The 15,650-nt window shown below is 27.3% G+C and overlaps 2 protein-coding genes across 2 annotated transcripts; both read left to right on the top strand.

Moving 5' to 3' along the window:
- The first annotated feature begins 1,900 nt into the window (after positions 1–1,900).
- LOC125610034 (chloroplastic import inner membrane translocase subunit HP30-1-like) lies at positions 1,901–2,494 on the top strand. Its single transcript, XM_048781689.1, has 4 exons — positions 1,901–1,963; positions 2,032–2,135; positions 2,199–2,322; positions 2,402–2,494. Exons 1-4 carry the CDS (start codon positions 1,901–1,903, stop codon positions 2,492–2,494), a joined length of 384 nt encoding a protein of 127 aa, XP_048637646.1.
- A 5,635-nt stretch (positions 2,495–8,129) lies between these two features.
- Positions 8,130–10,337, top strand: LOC106392802 (chloroplastic import inner membrane translocase subunit HP30-2). Its single transcript, XM_013833582.2, has 3 exons — positions 8,130–8,602; positions 8,685–8,788; positions 9,010–10,337. Exons 1-3 carry the CDS (start codon positions 8,363–8,365, stop codon positions 9,212–9,214), a joined length of 549 nt encoding a protein of 182 aa, XP_013689036.2. The 5' UTR covers positions 8,130–8,362; the 3' UTR covers positions 9,215–10,337.
- Positions 10,338–15,650: the final 5,313 nt, after the last annotated feature.

Raw genomic sequence — 15,650 nt, 5'->3', positions numbered from 1 at the left:
AATTTCGTAGCTTCTAATTAAGGAAAGTGCAAAAAAAATTTTGGTAGATTATTTATCAATTCGATAGTTAGTTTAATAAAAAATATAATGTAAGTCAAGATGGACCAACCTATTTTTCTAAGAATAGTATATTTTATATAGTCATTTATTAAATGAGAATTTATAATCATACAGTTCTATGATCATTCATATCATTTTATAACTGAATATTTAAATCATCGATAACAAAATTTTCAATGTGAAATCTTTAATAAGTTTATAATTTATAAATGTTTTTGAAAATTCATTGAAAGTTTTAATATTAAAATATTTATGTAATCTTATGGTATATATTATAATCTATATATATATAAATATATATGTTTTATTATTAAATGATATTTTTTACTCATATGGTTTTAAAATAATGTGTATCTTCTTATAATATTAAATAAAAGTTCATCTTAATACAATTTTATGATCATTTGTAACTTATTATGACAAAAAAAATAATCTATTGATCACAAAATTTTCAGAGTGGGGATCTTCAAATTTCTAATAATTTATAGACGTTTTGAAAAATTCAAAATATAACATATAAAAAAAATTATAAATGTTTTTATTATATATTTAATGTGATTTTTAAATATATTTTAATAATATAAAATTAAAAAAAGAACTAAGATACAAAAATTGTTATCAAATATTTATTATTCATTATAATTAATTTTCACATATACGTTAATCATATTAGGTAATTTCGTAGCTTTTATTTAAGGAAAGTGCAAAACATTTTTTGGTACGTTATTTATCAATTCGATAGTTAGTTTAATAAAAAGTGTAATATAAGTTAAGATGGACCAACCTATTTTTCTAGGAATAGTATATTTTATATAATTATTTATTAAATAAGAATTTATAATCATACGGTTCTATGATCGTTCATATCGTTTTATAACAAAATATTTAAATCATCGATAACAAAATTTTCAATCTGAAATTTTAATAAGTTTATAATTTATAAATGTTCTTGAAAATTCATTGAAAGTTTTAATATTAAAATATTTATGTAATCTTATGGTATATAGTGTTTAATATATATATATATATATATATTTATTTTATTATTAAATGATATTTTTTACTCATATGGTTTTAAAATCATGTGTATCTTCTTATAATAAAAATGTTAAACCATTGATCATTAATTTTTAACATAATAATTTTAATAGTTTTAGTCATTTATTGTCGTTTTTAAAAATTCAAAATATAACATATACGAAAAAATCTAAATTTTATTTTTATAGCTAATTTGATTGTTTAATTTATTTTAATAATATAAAATTAAACAAAAAATGATAGAGGAGATATACATTGTTATCAAATCTTTATTATTAAACTCATTAATTGTCATATATATATTAGTCCTTTATGGTAATTCCGTAGGTTTTCTTTAAGGAAAGAAAATATCATATCATATCATTATATCATATAGTTTGACCAACTTATGTATCTAACAACATATAAAAATCGAATGTGGACCTACTTATTTTTCAATTGAATGTAATTGACTACCTAATTGAGTGCCACCTATGCATTGGGGCCTCTTTTAATTAATACAAAATTGAGGTTACATCTTTTCAAATGTTCCTCAAAATTAATATATAAGGGATTTCCATATGTTAAGAACATGCGACCGGCATATAAGCACTTATGTCCCCTCTACCTCATCTCATATACAAACAACCAACTCTAAACAACATTCTTTAATTTTTAATTCATCTTTTCTTTTATTACTTTTACAATTTTATCATGTATTAAATCATATATTCAATAAGAGGAAGATAAGATATAGTAACATGCATATGTATTTTCCCTCTCTATCCTAAACATTTGACCTTTTTTTGGCGGTACCGTAGGAATGGTCATGATCGGCCTGGCAAGGCGTAACCCTCAAGTGCTAGCCCCACAGAGTCGAACTCAGGTTTTGTTCAGCTTCATAAACAACCCTAAACCCCCAGCTTCAATAACTAACTGGGTTTCGTGAATCAGCTTGTTCGTGAGTGTGCTGGGGTCTTTTCAGTAATTTCCGCTGCAGATTGTGGAATTGAATCCGTAATGAAAGGAATCAGAGGCAAAGATGATGTTACGAATCGGTAAAAAGTTTCATTCTTTCCAAACTCTTTGTTTCGCTAATTTTTTTTGTTGTAACTTTGCAGTTTGGTCTCAGGATCAGGTGCTGGGTTGACATTCTGTTTTGTGAGCAAAGGCTTGAAAGCCCGACCTGCACAGGCACTCCTCAGCGCTGCGGGTTTCGCTGTTATCTCAGCAACAGTGTATAAGGTGATTGTTCATTAATCAAATTCAGAAGAGTATATATCTTCTTCTTACTTACAAAACACCGTCTTTGTTTTCCCTTCAGATGATGAAAACAACCAAACCGCGCGACTTTTACACAGAGGCAAGAGCTATGCTAGTAAAGCTAGGCCTTGAGGAATACGAGAAGAACTTCTAGAAGGGACATCTCACTGATTACACCTTACCATTTCTTACTGACAGGTTGCATTATACATCTATCTCCTTTAAGCTTCAATCTATAATTATGTAGAAACTATAAACTAATCCCCTTTCTTCTGACTCCAGTGACCTCAAAGACGTGAACATTCCATCAGGGGTAAGACGTCTGATACTTGATCATATCAAGAGGTTTGTTCACAAGCTTCTCTACTCTCACTTGGATCAAATGTATGAATTGGATCCAACTATGCTCTGTTGTTTTGAGTGCAGGTACCATAAGATGGTAAACCGCAAGTGAGGATAGCAATTAATTGACCCAACCCTTTTCTTTGTATGGTGGTGATGACTGAGAATCTTGGTGGTAGTTCTGAGACCTAACCATGCTAGTTCCTAATAATAACCTTTAGACTTAACCATGTATGAAAATCCATTTGCTGAAATTTGATGTCTGCTTAAGTGCATCTCCAGTTGTTATCCTTAAATTTTCTTTCAAAATGAGTTTGTTTTTACTCTAATAGTTGCTTTCATTTTTCCCATTTTAAACATACATTTTATGTATATTCTATTATTACTATTTACTATTAAATTTAATAATGATATTTATTTAAAAACTTACAAATTTTATCCAACTATAATTTATTTTAGCTAAATATTTATGTTTTTTTTTTTTTTTTTTGTCAAATGATTATTCAAAGGGTACAAACCACCAGCGTTAGACCAAAACGGTCAAGGAAATTTAAAAAACAACAATAAAAAAGGCAAGCACCAGTAGGTGAGCTAAAAAAAACCCCAGAAACAGTGGACAAAGCATTCGAAGAGATTTGAAACTCCGGAGAGTCATTCCACAGTAAGCGAAGACGAAAGCAACAGAGGCTTAGTCAGTAGCTGAGGACAGGCCATTTGCTGCAGCCTCCAAATTGATAAGTGCCATAAGCCAGCAGGGGCCACCAGACGCCACATAGAATTGAAGACGAAGATCGCGTGTTACACTAGCTGCTATTTCAGAGGCAACTCTGTTCAGTGAATGATGAACATACGTGATGTGATAATTACCGGGAAATCGGCTAATTCCTACATCAACAAAGGCCAACGGTCCCGATCAATACATAAACATGTTACCTGTGCGAAAACATACATCAACTAGTACAAAATTTAATTTTCATATGCGAACTTTCAAAATTTGGTCTTATCATACATTGACCTAATTTCCGTTAGTCAAATGTTGAGTTGTCGTTAACCAGTAGCAGAAAATCGGCTAATTCCTACATCAACAGGGACCAATGGTCCAGATCAATACATAAACACTTCACCTGTGCAAAAACATACATCAACTAATACAAAATTTAAATTCAATACATGAACTTTCGAAATATGGTTTAAACATACACTAAAGCTTGACATGTGCGTCCGCGCGGATATTTGTTGTTAACTTTTTTATAAATTGTTTAATGACATTCCTAAATATATAAATTTTTGTTCATTGTTATTTTCCTACACATAAAAACCAAACTCACCCGGATCTGAAAAGACCCTATTCGAATCCCACCCGAAAATTTATAATACCCAAACAAAGAATAATTTCAAAACAAAAAAAATTCGATATCCGAAAGAACCAATCCATACCCAACCATATACCTGATATCCATACCTTAATGAAGTAGTTAAGAAGTACAAAAAAATGTAAAAAATATAAGAAAACACTTAAATATAGGTAAGTTCTCTTTTATATTTTTATAAGACATGCTGTCAAATTATTTGGAAAAAAATGTAATTAATAAAGTAGTTAAGTTGAGTGAAAATAAGGAAAGAAAATATGTAATAAATATGTTGAAAATAATGTTAGTTTTATTTTGTACTTAAATTTAATAAAATAGATTTACCTAGTTTTCACTAGTCAAATAATACCGAAAATAAATTGTCTGTCACGTGTTGATTAAGTAAAGTTTTTATTGTATTATGTGATAATTAAACCATAGTACGTAGTAATTGACAGAGAGAAAGGATAATGTTTAGCTTATCGAAGACATTTTCTTTTCTCTTTGTTCAATTTTGTCTTCTTTCGTTTTCTCGGTGTTTTTTTGTTGTCGAAAAAGTTGAAGAAAAAATTAAAGAGAAAAGCTAACTAATGAATTACACGAGAAATAAATCGTTTGACCTATATGATTTTTTTTTCTCATTCAATTACCACGTAATACAGTTTAATTACCATATTATACAATAAAAACATTATTTAATCAATACGTGACATAAAATTTAGCTTCAATATTATTTGACTAGTGAAAATTAAGTAAATGTCAAGTTTTAGCGTATGTTAAAACCAGATTTCAAAAGTTCATGTAGTGAAGTTAAATTTTGTATTAGTTGATGTATGTTTTTGCACAGGTGAAGTGTTCATGTATTGATCCGTACCATTGGTCCTTGTTGATGTAGGAATTAGCCGATTTTCTATTACCGGTTAACGACAACTCAACGTTTGACTAACGGAAATTATGTCAATGTATGATAAAACCAAATTTTAAAAGTTCATGTATGAAAATTAAATTTTGTGCTAGTTGATGTATGTTTTCGCACAGGTAACATGTTTATGTACTGATCGGGACCGTTGACCCTTGTTGATGTAGGAATTGGCCGATTTCCCGATAATTACCTGCAGTGTGCAGGAGGGCACGTAAGTTATTGAGAACCAAGCAATCGCGAGGACCTCTCAGTGATTTAGTGATCAGCTCATAAACTTCTTTAGAGGACACCTCAAAAATCACACAATTCAAGCGTAGATTTTTCACCGCTTCCACTGCCCAGGACATTGCCAAAAGCTCAGCCTTTAGAAAGGATCGAACTCCTGAGTACGAACGCCTACTGTGAGACAAGACCTGGCCTTGGGCATTACGATTAATCCATGCAGCTCCACTAATCATAGAATCTCCATCCCAAGAGGCACCTACATTGATCTTTATTTATGTTATATATGAATATTAACTATATAAGAATTTAAAGACTACGTAAATAAAAAGTATTTTCTCAAATTTGAAAATACCTTTTTCTTTTTCTCTTTCTAAATAATACATTATTAAAGATGATTTTTTTCATTTTTAATGCTTTCCTCAGATTGGAGGATCACTGAAATGGTCTAAATGAAAAAACAAGTTAGGCAGTTAGCACAACCTTAATTCAAATATCAAACCAGAACCTCGTAATCTACATTCATTGAGCTCGTCTTCGCCATCATTTGGAGAGAGAGAGAGAGAGAGAGAGAGAGAGAGAGAGAGAGAGAGAGAGAGAGAGAGAGAGAGAGAGAGAGAGAGAGAGAGAGAGAGAGAGAGAGAGAGAGAGAGAGAGAGAGAGAGAGAGAGAGAGGAGAGAGAGAGAGAGAGAGAGAGAGAGAGAGAGAGAGAGAGAGAGAGAGATGATTCTTAATTCCAAAAGTCTTACTTTATATGTTTTATTTTCTGTTTTAATTTATGATTTATCTGTATAATTTTTTGTTTACAAGCTTCATTAATTTTTTTTGGGAGATTTCACGTTTACCTGATTTTTATACCATAAATAATTATTAATATAAAATATCTTCTAATTTTTAAGGACATTATTACAAATATCTTCTTTATTTAAAATGCAAAAGATCTTTTTACCTCTGCTTTTTAGATATATAAATATAAATAATTATTTCAGTGAATAACAAAACATATTATTTTTTATAGTTTTTCAAATTATACGTATTCAGATTCGAACTTTTAATAAACCATTTTTTTTGTACTTTTCTGAATTTTTTTTTCAAACTTTCTTTCAAAATTCTATTTTTTTTTAACTTTAAAAAAAATTTATTTAAAATATTAAGTATTAATTTATATATTTATCAAAGTGTTAATCCAAAACTCCATCCTTCAAATTTAAAATTTAAGTTTAGATTAGTTAATCCTAATGTTATAAGAGTATATTTTACCTCTTTAAAAGCTAAGGGTAAATATTGTTAAGGTACATGAAAAGTGGTATTAGGAATGTGATAGTTTAAACAATTTCTCTTATTTTTATTATATTTTTAATAATATAAAACTTTAAATATTAAAATTTAAAATTTAAAATTTAATTTCAATCATTAGCTTTTTATTATTGGTTACTTTGAAAATTGAAATTTTATATATTTTGTTTTGGTTAAATTTTAAATACCTCATGATTATAAGTGTTTATTTACTTCTTTAAAACTAAAGATAAATGTGTTTAAGATAAACATGAAAAATGGTATTAGAAATGTGGTAGTTTAAGCAATTTCTCTTATTTTTTTATATTTTTGAATAATATAAAACTTTAAATATCAAAATTTAAACTTAAAATTTAATTTCAATTATTAATTGTTTATTATTGGCTATTTTGAAAATTAAAATTTTATATATTTGGTTTTGGTCAAACTTTTTTTTGAAAAAAGTTTTGGTTAAATTTTGATGGTTTTAGATTAAAAAAGCTGAACTGAAGCCGAATTATACCCTATTTTGAGTATTTATAGATATAAAATATTTGGAACTGAACCGACACGAAATCGATTGAATACCCAAACATATATGCATATTTGCATCTATGAGGTAATGTGTATGTGCCTTTTATAGTAAAATCGTTGTGCTAAATGATAGGGGTGCGCAAATATCAAATACTAGGTTAAGATCTGCGCCTTGCGCGGAATGAACATTATATATATTATATGGTTTTACATAAAATAATAAATATATATTGAATAACTAAAAGTCATTAACTATTACATATATAATTAAATTGGTGCGAACATATGATTAAATCAATTTTATTGATCCAAACAATTTTTTCTATTTGATAGGATATGTAATTAAATTTTAAATGATATTAACATACATATTGAATTTTTAATATTAATTTCTATTAAATGATGTTTCTACTCATATGATTGTTTGATTATTTGTATCTTTTATAGTAAAAACTTTAAATTATTGATAACAAAATTTTCATGGGATTAACAGTTTTAGTAATTTATATTTTTAAAAAAATTAAGTTGTCAATGATCATTCAAATCTTTTATCAAAAAAATTGTTCAGATTAAATTTCGAAACTAAAATATTTATGTATTTGATATGGTTTATATATATATATATTAATCTTAATAATTTTTTTAATTAAAACTTTTACTTATATGATTTTGTAATCATTTGTATTTTTTTCATAACAAAAATTTTAAACCATGGATCACAAAATTTGAATGTGAGACTTTTAACAGTTTTAGTAGATTATATTTATTTTTAAAAATTCAAAATATAACATATACAGAAAAATATAAATTTTAATTATATGGTTATTACGATTGTTTAATTTAGTTTAATAGTTTAAAATTAAACAAATATGATAGAAGATACAATAATTTTTATCAAATATTTATTATTCAAAATTATTAATTGCCATATATATTTTAGCCGTATTAGGAAATTCCGTAATTTTTATTTAAGGAAATTATAATGAACATTAATAATGAATTTATGGTTAGTTTAATAAAAAGTTTATTATATAATTAGATGGACCAACATATTTCTCTAATGATTTTAAGAATCATCCTAGTGATGACATGTGGCTACAAAAAGAAGTGGTAATGTTTATCAAATAATATATAGGGGATTTGAACTTTTAGAGATATTCTTGATTCGATTCGTTTTATTTGGATATCATTTAAGGTGTCTGTATATACACCTTAAATGAGAAGTTTGCTGTAGAAGTAAATGGCAATACAGTAATTAGAAACTGGATATCCGCTGTAAATGGTTTATGGAAATCAACACATCCCATCCTTTACTTGACGAGCACGTCGAATAACATATATTTAAAGAATGACCAAGAGAGAAAAAAGCAAAGAGGAATGAAAAGCGAACAAACAATGGCGACGCGATTAGCCAGCGGCGGAGATACGATGGCGGTGGAGCATTCATCATCGAACCAAACGAATCCGACTCTGTACAACAAGCTGAAAGAAACCGTCTTCATGACCGCATTCGGCGGTGTCTATGGAGCTGTTTCAGGCGGTATAGTAGGAATGGTCATCATGGCCCCAATAGCCCGGCGTTACCCTCAAGTCCTAGCCCCACTGAGTCGGACTCAGGTTTGTATAGCTTCATAAACCCTAAACCCCTTTTACAAGTAATGCCATTTCTAATCAAAGTAAAAGGGGTTGCATGAATCAGTACGCTCGTCGGTTTGCTCGGGAGAATTCGGCTTTATCCGCTGCAATGTGGGGAATTGAATCCATAATGCTTGGAATCAGAGGCAAAGATGATCTTACAAATAGGTCAAGTTTCATTCATTTCAAACTTTGCTTTTGATCATCCTGTTTATGTGTCCTTATACAAACTTTACACTTTCCTTAGCTGTGAATCTTCAAGTTGTTTCTCTAATTAATGCTATATCTTTGACACTGTTCTTTACTAATGTTGATTGATGAAACCTGTTTATGTTTTAGTTACAGACTTTGTTTCTGGTTGAGTTTTGACATTGGTTATAAATTTGCAGTTTGGTCTCAGGATCAGGTGCTGGCTTGGCATACTCTTTTGTGAGACATGACTTGAAAGTAAAGCCTGCACATGCACTCTCCTGGGCTGCTTATTTGGCTGTTTTGTGTGGGACAATGTATAAGGTGATTGGTTGTGATACTTATGATGAGGCCAATCCTCTAGACTTAGAAACGCAAGAAGGGCCCTGTTGCATAAAGGGCTGAGCTATCATCTGCTTGTAAATATCTGAGCCCATGAAGAGTTGGTTCTATCTTGTGGATGCTTCTACAAGTAAGGGAAGAAGCTGGTTGAGCTAGGAACTGTTGCACGTGCAGCTAATGGAGTCGCATGGGATGTTGGGTGACGTGGGGTGTTCTGGTTATGGGTTTAAGTAGTGAGTAAGGGTGTGAGGGGCTTTCTTTATCATTTGGATGATCATCATGTTCATGGAGAGAGAGTCTCTCATCGTTGTTCTTTCTCTGTAAACTCTTGTCATTCAATAAGAAATATCCTTTTACTTATTACAGATCCACTGATTGTTAGTTTGCTCATACAACCCATAACAGATTGTTCATTAATCAATACAAAGAGTTATATCTTCGTCTTGCTTCACACGGTTTTTGAAGAGCACGTCGGGTGAATGAAACAAACATATCTCGCAATGCCCAAAATGCCTTTTACACAGAAGCTAGGCCTTGAGGAATACGAGAAGAGCTTCAAAAAGAGCCGGGACATCTCACTGATTGCACCTTGCCATTGCGCACTGATAGGTTATACATACATCTCCTTCAAGCTTGAGTTTATTATGTAGCAACCAACTATAAACCAATCCTCTTTCTGATGAATTCTTTAATCCAGTGACCTACAATAAGTGAACATACTCCGTTAACAATTTTGTATGTCTTTCCGCTCCCATAAATTTCGGTTTCCTGTAAAATTTGATCCGTATATTTCCTAACAGATTTTTTGTCACGTAACAAAGTGAACGACTGTCGTGAGAGAGGCTTCGTAAAGATGTCGGCAGGCTGTTGTGCAGACGGCATGTTATATCCCCTCTCTACGTCATATACACAACCAAGTCTAAACACCATTCTTTAATTTTTAATTCCTCTTTTTTTTTTTTTTTCTGGTTGCAAATTTCCCAATTATTTTTAATCAAATAGTAAACACACTAGGTTAAAATCCGCGTAATTACGCGGGATAAAAATAATTTTAATATATTATTGTTTATCAAAACTTTCCAAAATATTAGTTTTTAAGAAAATTATTTAAAAATATATCATATTGATGAAATATTATGAAAAATATCCATCTATCCACAAATATTCTTGTTATCTTAATTTCTAAATCACAAACCCCAAATCTACAATATTTCTCAAGAAAATGAAAATTTTCCAAAATTAGTAGTTTTTAAGAAAATTATTTAAGAATACAACATATTGATGAAATATTCTTAAAGAACACTCATCTATCCACAAATATTTTTGTTATCCTAACTTCTAAATCACAAACCCAAATCTACAATATTTTTCAAGAAAATGAAAAACTTTCCATAAATAGCAGTTTTTAAGAAAAATTATTTTAAGAATACAAGATATAGATGAAAAACTCTGAAAGAATACTCATCTATCCACAAATATTCTTGTTATCCTAATTTCTAAATCACAAAACCCAAATCTACAATATTTCTCAAAAAAATAAAAACTTTCCAAAAATAACATTTTTTAAGAAAATTATTTAAGAATATAACATATTGATGAAAAATTCTTAAAGAACACTCATCTATCCACAAATATTCTTGTTATCTTATTTATGAAAATCACAAACCCAAATCTACAAATTTTCTTTAAAAAAATGTAAACTTTCCAAAAATAGCAGTATTTAAGAAAATTATTAAAAAATACAACATATCAATGAAAAATTCTGAAAGAATACTCATCTATCCTTAAAAATCTTGTTATCCTAATATCTAAATGACAAACCCAAATCTACAGTATTTCTCAAAAAATGGAAAACTTTCCAAAAATAGCAGTGTTTAAAAACATTATTTAAAAATACAACATATTCATGAAAAACTCTTAAAGAATACTCAATTATCCAAAAATATTCTTTTTATCCTAATTTCTAAATCACAAACCCAAATTTACAAAGCATTTCTCATAAAAAAATGAAAACTTTTCAAAAATAACAGTTTTAAGAAAATTATTTAAAAATACAACATATTGATAAAAAATTCTTAAAGAATATTCATCTATCCACAAATATTCTTGTTCTCGTAATTTATAAATCACAAACCCAAATCTACAATATTTCTCAAGAAAATGAAAGCTTTCCAAAAATACCAGTTTTAAAAAAATATATTTAAGAATACAATATATTCCTGAAATTTTTGTAAAGAATACTCATATATCCACAAATATTCTTGTTATCCTAATTTATAAATCACCAACCTAAATCTACAATATTTCTCAAAACAATGAAACCTTTCTAACAATAGCAGTTTTTAAGAAAATTATTTAAGAATACAAGATATTGATGAAAAAAATCTGAAAGAATACTCATGTATCCACAAATATTCTTGTTATCGTAATTTATAAATCACAAACCCAAATCTACAATATTTCTCAAGAAAATGAGAAACTTTCCAAAAATACCAGTTTTAAAAAAGATATTTAAGAATACATTATATTCCTGAAAAATTATTAAAGAATACTCATATATCCACAAATATTCTTTTTATCCTAATTTCTAAATCACAAACCAAAATCTACAAAAAATTTCAAAAAAATGTAAACTTTCCAAAAATAGCAGTTTTAAGAAAATTATTTAGAAATACAACATATCGATGAAATTTTTTTAAAGAATACTAATCTATCCACAAATATTCTTGTTATCTTAAAATCTAAATGACAAACCCAAATCTACTATATTTCTTAAAAACTGAAAACTATCCAAAAATAGCAGTTGTGAATAAAATTATTTAAAAATACAATATATTGATGAAATATTCTGAAAGAATATTCGTCTATTCACAAATATTATTATTATCTTTTTTTTTTTTTTTTGACAGCAAAGAATTTACAGACTCATGTTATTATTATTATCATAATTATTAAATCACAAACCAAATCTACAATATTTATCTAAAAATGAAAATTTTCCTAAAATAGTAATTTTTAAGAAAATATTTAAAAATACAACCTATTGATGAAAAATTCTTAAAGAATACTCATCTATCCGAAAATATTCTTGTTATCCTAATTTCTAACTCACAAACCCAAATCTACAATATTTTCTCAAAAAAAATGAAAACTTTCCAAAAATTGGAGTTTTAAAGAAAATTATTTACAAATACAAGCTATACATGAAAAATTCTTAAAGAATACTCATTTATCCAAAAATATTCTTGTTATCCTAATTTATAAATCTCAAACCCATATCTACAATATTTCTCAAAAAAATGAAAACTTTCCAAAAATATTAGTTTTTACGAAAATGATTTAAAAATACAACATATTGATGAATTTTTTTAATAGAACACTCATCTATCCACAAATATTCTTGTTATCCTAATTTCTTAATCACAAACCCAAATCTACAATATTTCTCAAAAAAATGAAAACTTTCCATAAATAACAGTTTTTAAGAAAATTATTTAAGAATACAAGATATTTATGAAAAAATATTACAGAATACTTATCTATTCAAAAATATTCTTGTTATCCTAATTTCTAAATCACAAACCCAAATCTACAAAATTCCTCAAAAAATGTAACTTTCCAAAAATAGCAGTTTTTAAGAAAATTATTTTAAAATACAACATATTGCTGAAAAATTCTTAAAAAATATTCAACTATCCAAAAATATTTTTGTTATCCTAATTTCTTAATAACAAACCCAAATCTACAATATTTTTCAGGAAAATAAAAATTTTCCATAATTAGCAGTTTTAAGAAAATGAATACTCATATATCCACAAATATTCCTTTTATCCTAATTTCTTAATCACAAACTCAAATCTACAATATTTCTCAAGAAAATGAAAACATTCCAAAAATAGCTGTTTTTAAGAAAATTATTTAAGGATACAAGATATTTATGAAAAAATATTACAGAATACTTATCTATCCACAAATGTTCTGGTTATCCTAATTTTTTAATCAAAAACCCAAATCTACAATATTTCTCAAAAAAATGAAAACTTTCCAAAAATAGTAGTTTTTAAGAATACAACATATTGATGAAAAATTCTTAAAGAACACTCATCTATCCACAAATATTCTTGATATCGTAATTTATAAATCACCAACACAAATCTACAATATTTCTCAAGAAAATGAAAACTTTCCAAAAATAGCAGTTTTTAAGAAAATTATTTAAGAATACATTATATTCCTGAAAAATTCTTAAAGAATACTCATCTATCCACAAATATTTTTGTTATCCTAATTTCTAAATTACAAACCCAAATCTACAAAATTTCTCAAAGAAATGAAAACCTTCCAAAAATAGCAGGTTTTAAGAAAAAAAAAAAACAATAAAACATATTGAAAAAAAAAAAAAAAACAACATCTATCCAAAAAAAAAAAAAAAATAAAAATAAAACTCCAAAAATACAATTTTTAAGAAAATGAAAAAACCCTAAATAGCACCAAAAAAAAAAAATATACACTTAAAAATACTTATCCACAAATATTCAATCCTAATTTCATAATCAAAAAACCCAAATCTACAACATTTCAAAAAAAAAAAAAACAAAAAAATAAAGAAATTAAAAAACAAACATTAAAATAAAATACAAATACAATTAACAAAAAAAAACTTAAATCCACAAAAATCCAAAAAAATTACAAACTAAATAAAAAAAAAATGTAACACTTCCCAAAAAATAAAGCAGTTTTAAAAAAAATATTTTAAAATACAACATTTGCTGAAAAATTCATAAGAATACTCATCTAATCTACAACAATTTTTTTTAAAACAAAATTCAAAACCACAAAAAACACAAACAAAAAATGAAAACTTACCCCAAAAAGCAAACAAAAAAATATAAGAAACACAAAAAACCTCAAAACTTAAAAAACCAAATAAAAAAAATAGTTAACCTAATTTCAAAAAACAAACAAAATCTAAAAAAATTCTCAAAAAAAAAACTTTCCAAAAATAGCAAACAACAAGAAAAACAAACAAAACAGAACATTCAATAACCAAAAATAACCTCATCCCAAAAACAACCTAAAAAACAACCAAATCTACAAATTTCTCAAAAAAAAACTTTCAAAAAAAACAAATTATTTAAAAAATAAAAACAAAAAAAACCAAAAACCCAAATCACCAAACCAAAAACCCGTCCCAACCCAACCGTACACCCGAACCCACAAATCACCATAACCACCCCAATCTGAAAACTTCCCAAAAACACCAACAGAAAACCTTCACCAAGACCAAACGAAAAACCATTAAAAAGAAAACACCACAACAAAAAAAAAAAATATGTTAAAAAACAACACAACCAAACAAGGACCATAAACAACAAAACCCAAAAAATGTAACAACCAACAACAAGACAGAACCAACATCAGCAATAAAAAAACCATTGAAACTTTTTAAAAAAATTCTTTAATCCCTCCACATCCACAAAAAATCTAAATTAACTTTTCCATACCACCCATCTCTTCCAACAAACACAAACCCCCCCATCCAAAAATTCCCAAAAAAGCTACCACCCCAATCACCCCCCCCAAAAACTCATTAAAAACCCCATTCCCACACGACCCTCACCAACCCCCCTAACACCCCCCCCCCCCCAACCCCTCTTCCCCCCCCAAACATCCCATTCAAATCCCAGCCAACCCAAGACCCCCTTTTTAAACAAACAAAACAAAAAAAAAAAATAAAAAAACAAAAAAAACCAAACAAACTATCAACCAAAAAAAACTACAACACAACAACCCCAAAACACCACAAAAAAAGAAAAAAAAACACCAAAACAAAAAAAAAAAAAAAAAAACAAAACAAATTAAAAACAAAAAAAACGTAAAACACAAAACCCAATCAACAAAAAATCACCAAAAAAAAACCAATAAAAAAACAAAAAAAAAAACCAAAAAAAAAACAAAAAAAAAACGTTAAAAACAAAAAAAAAAAAAAAAAAAACAAACAAAAACACACAAAAAAAAACCAAAACCAAAATAAAAACAAAAAAAAAAAAACAAAAAAAAAACAAAAAAAAAAAAAAAATAACCAAAAAAAAAAAAATTAAAAAAAAAAAAACACAAGAAAAAAACCAAAAAAAAAAAAAAACACAAAAAAAAAAAAAAAAAACAAACAAAACAAAAAAACAAAAAACAAAAAACAAACAAAACCATACTAAAAAAAAAAAAACCAAAACAACACAAAAAAAAACAAACAAACAAAAACAAACACAAAAACAAACAAAAACAAATACATAACAAAAAAAATAAAACACACTTAAACCTAACCAAAAACACAAAAACAACAATAACAACAAAAAAAAAAAAAAAACAAACACCCAAAAATAAAAAACATCAAAAACAAAAACACCCAAAACCATAAAACACACCAACAAAAACAAAACACACAAAAAAAACCAAACAAAAACCACCCAAAAAAACAAAAACAAAAACAAAACACACAACC

This window comes from Brassica napus, chromosome A6 (assembly GCF_020379485.1).
Source record: "Brassica napus cultivar Da-Ae chromosome A6, Da-Ae, whole genome shotgun sequence".
Taxonomy (NCBI): Eukaryota; Viridiplantae; Streptophyta; class Magnoliopsida; order Brassicales; family Brassicaceae; genus Brassica; species Brassica napus.
This window is presented reverse-complemented; position numbering and strand designations above follow the sequence as displayed.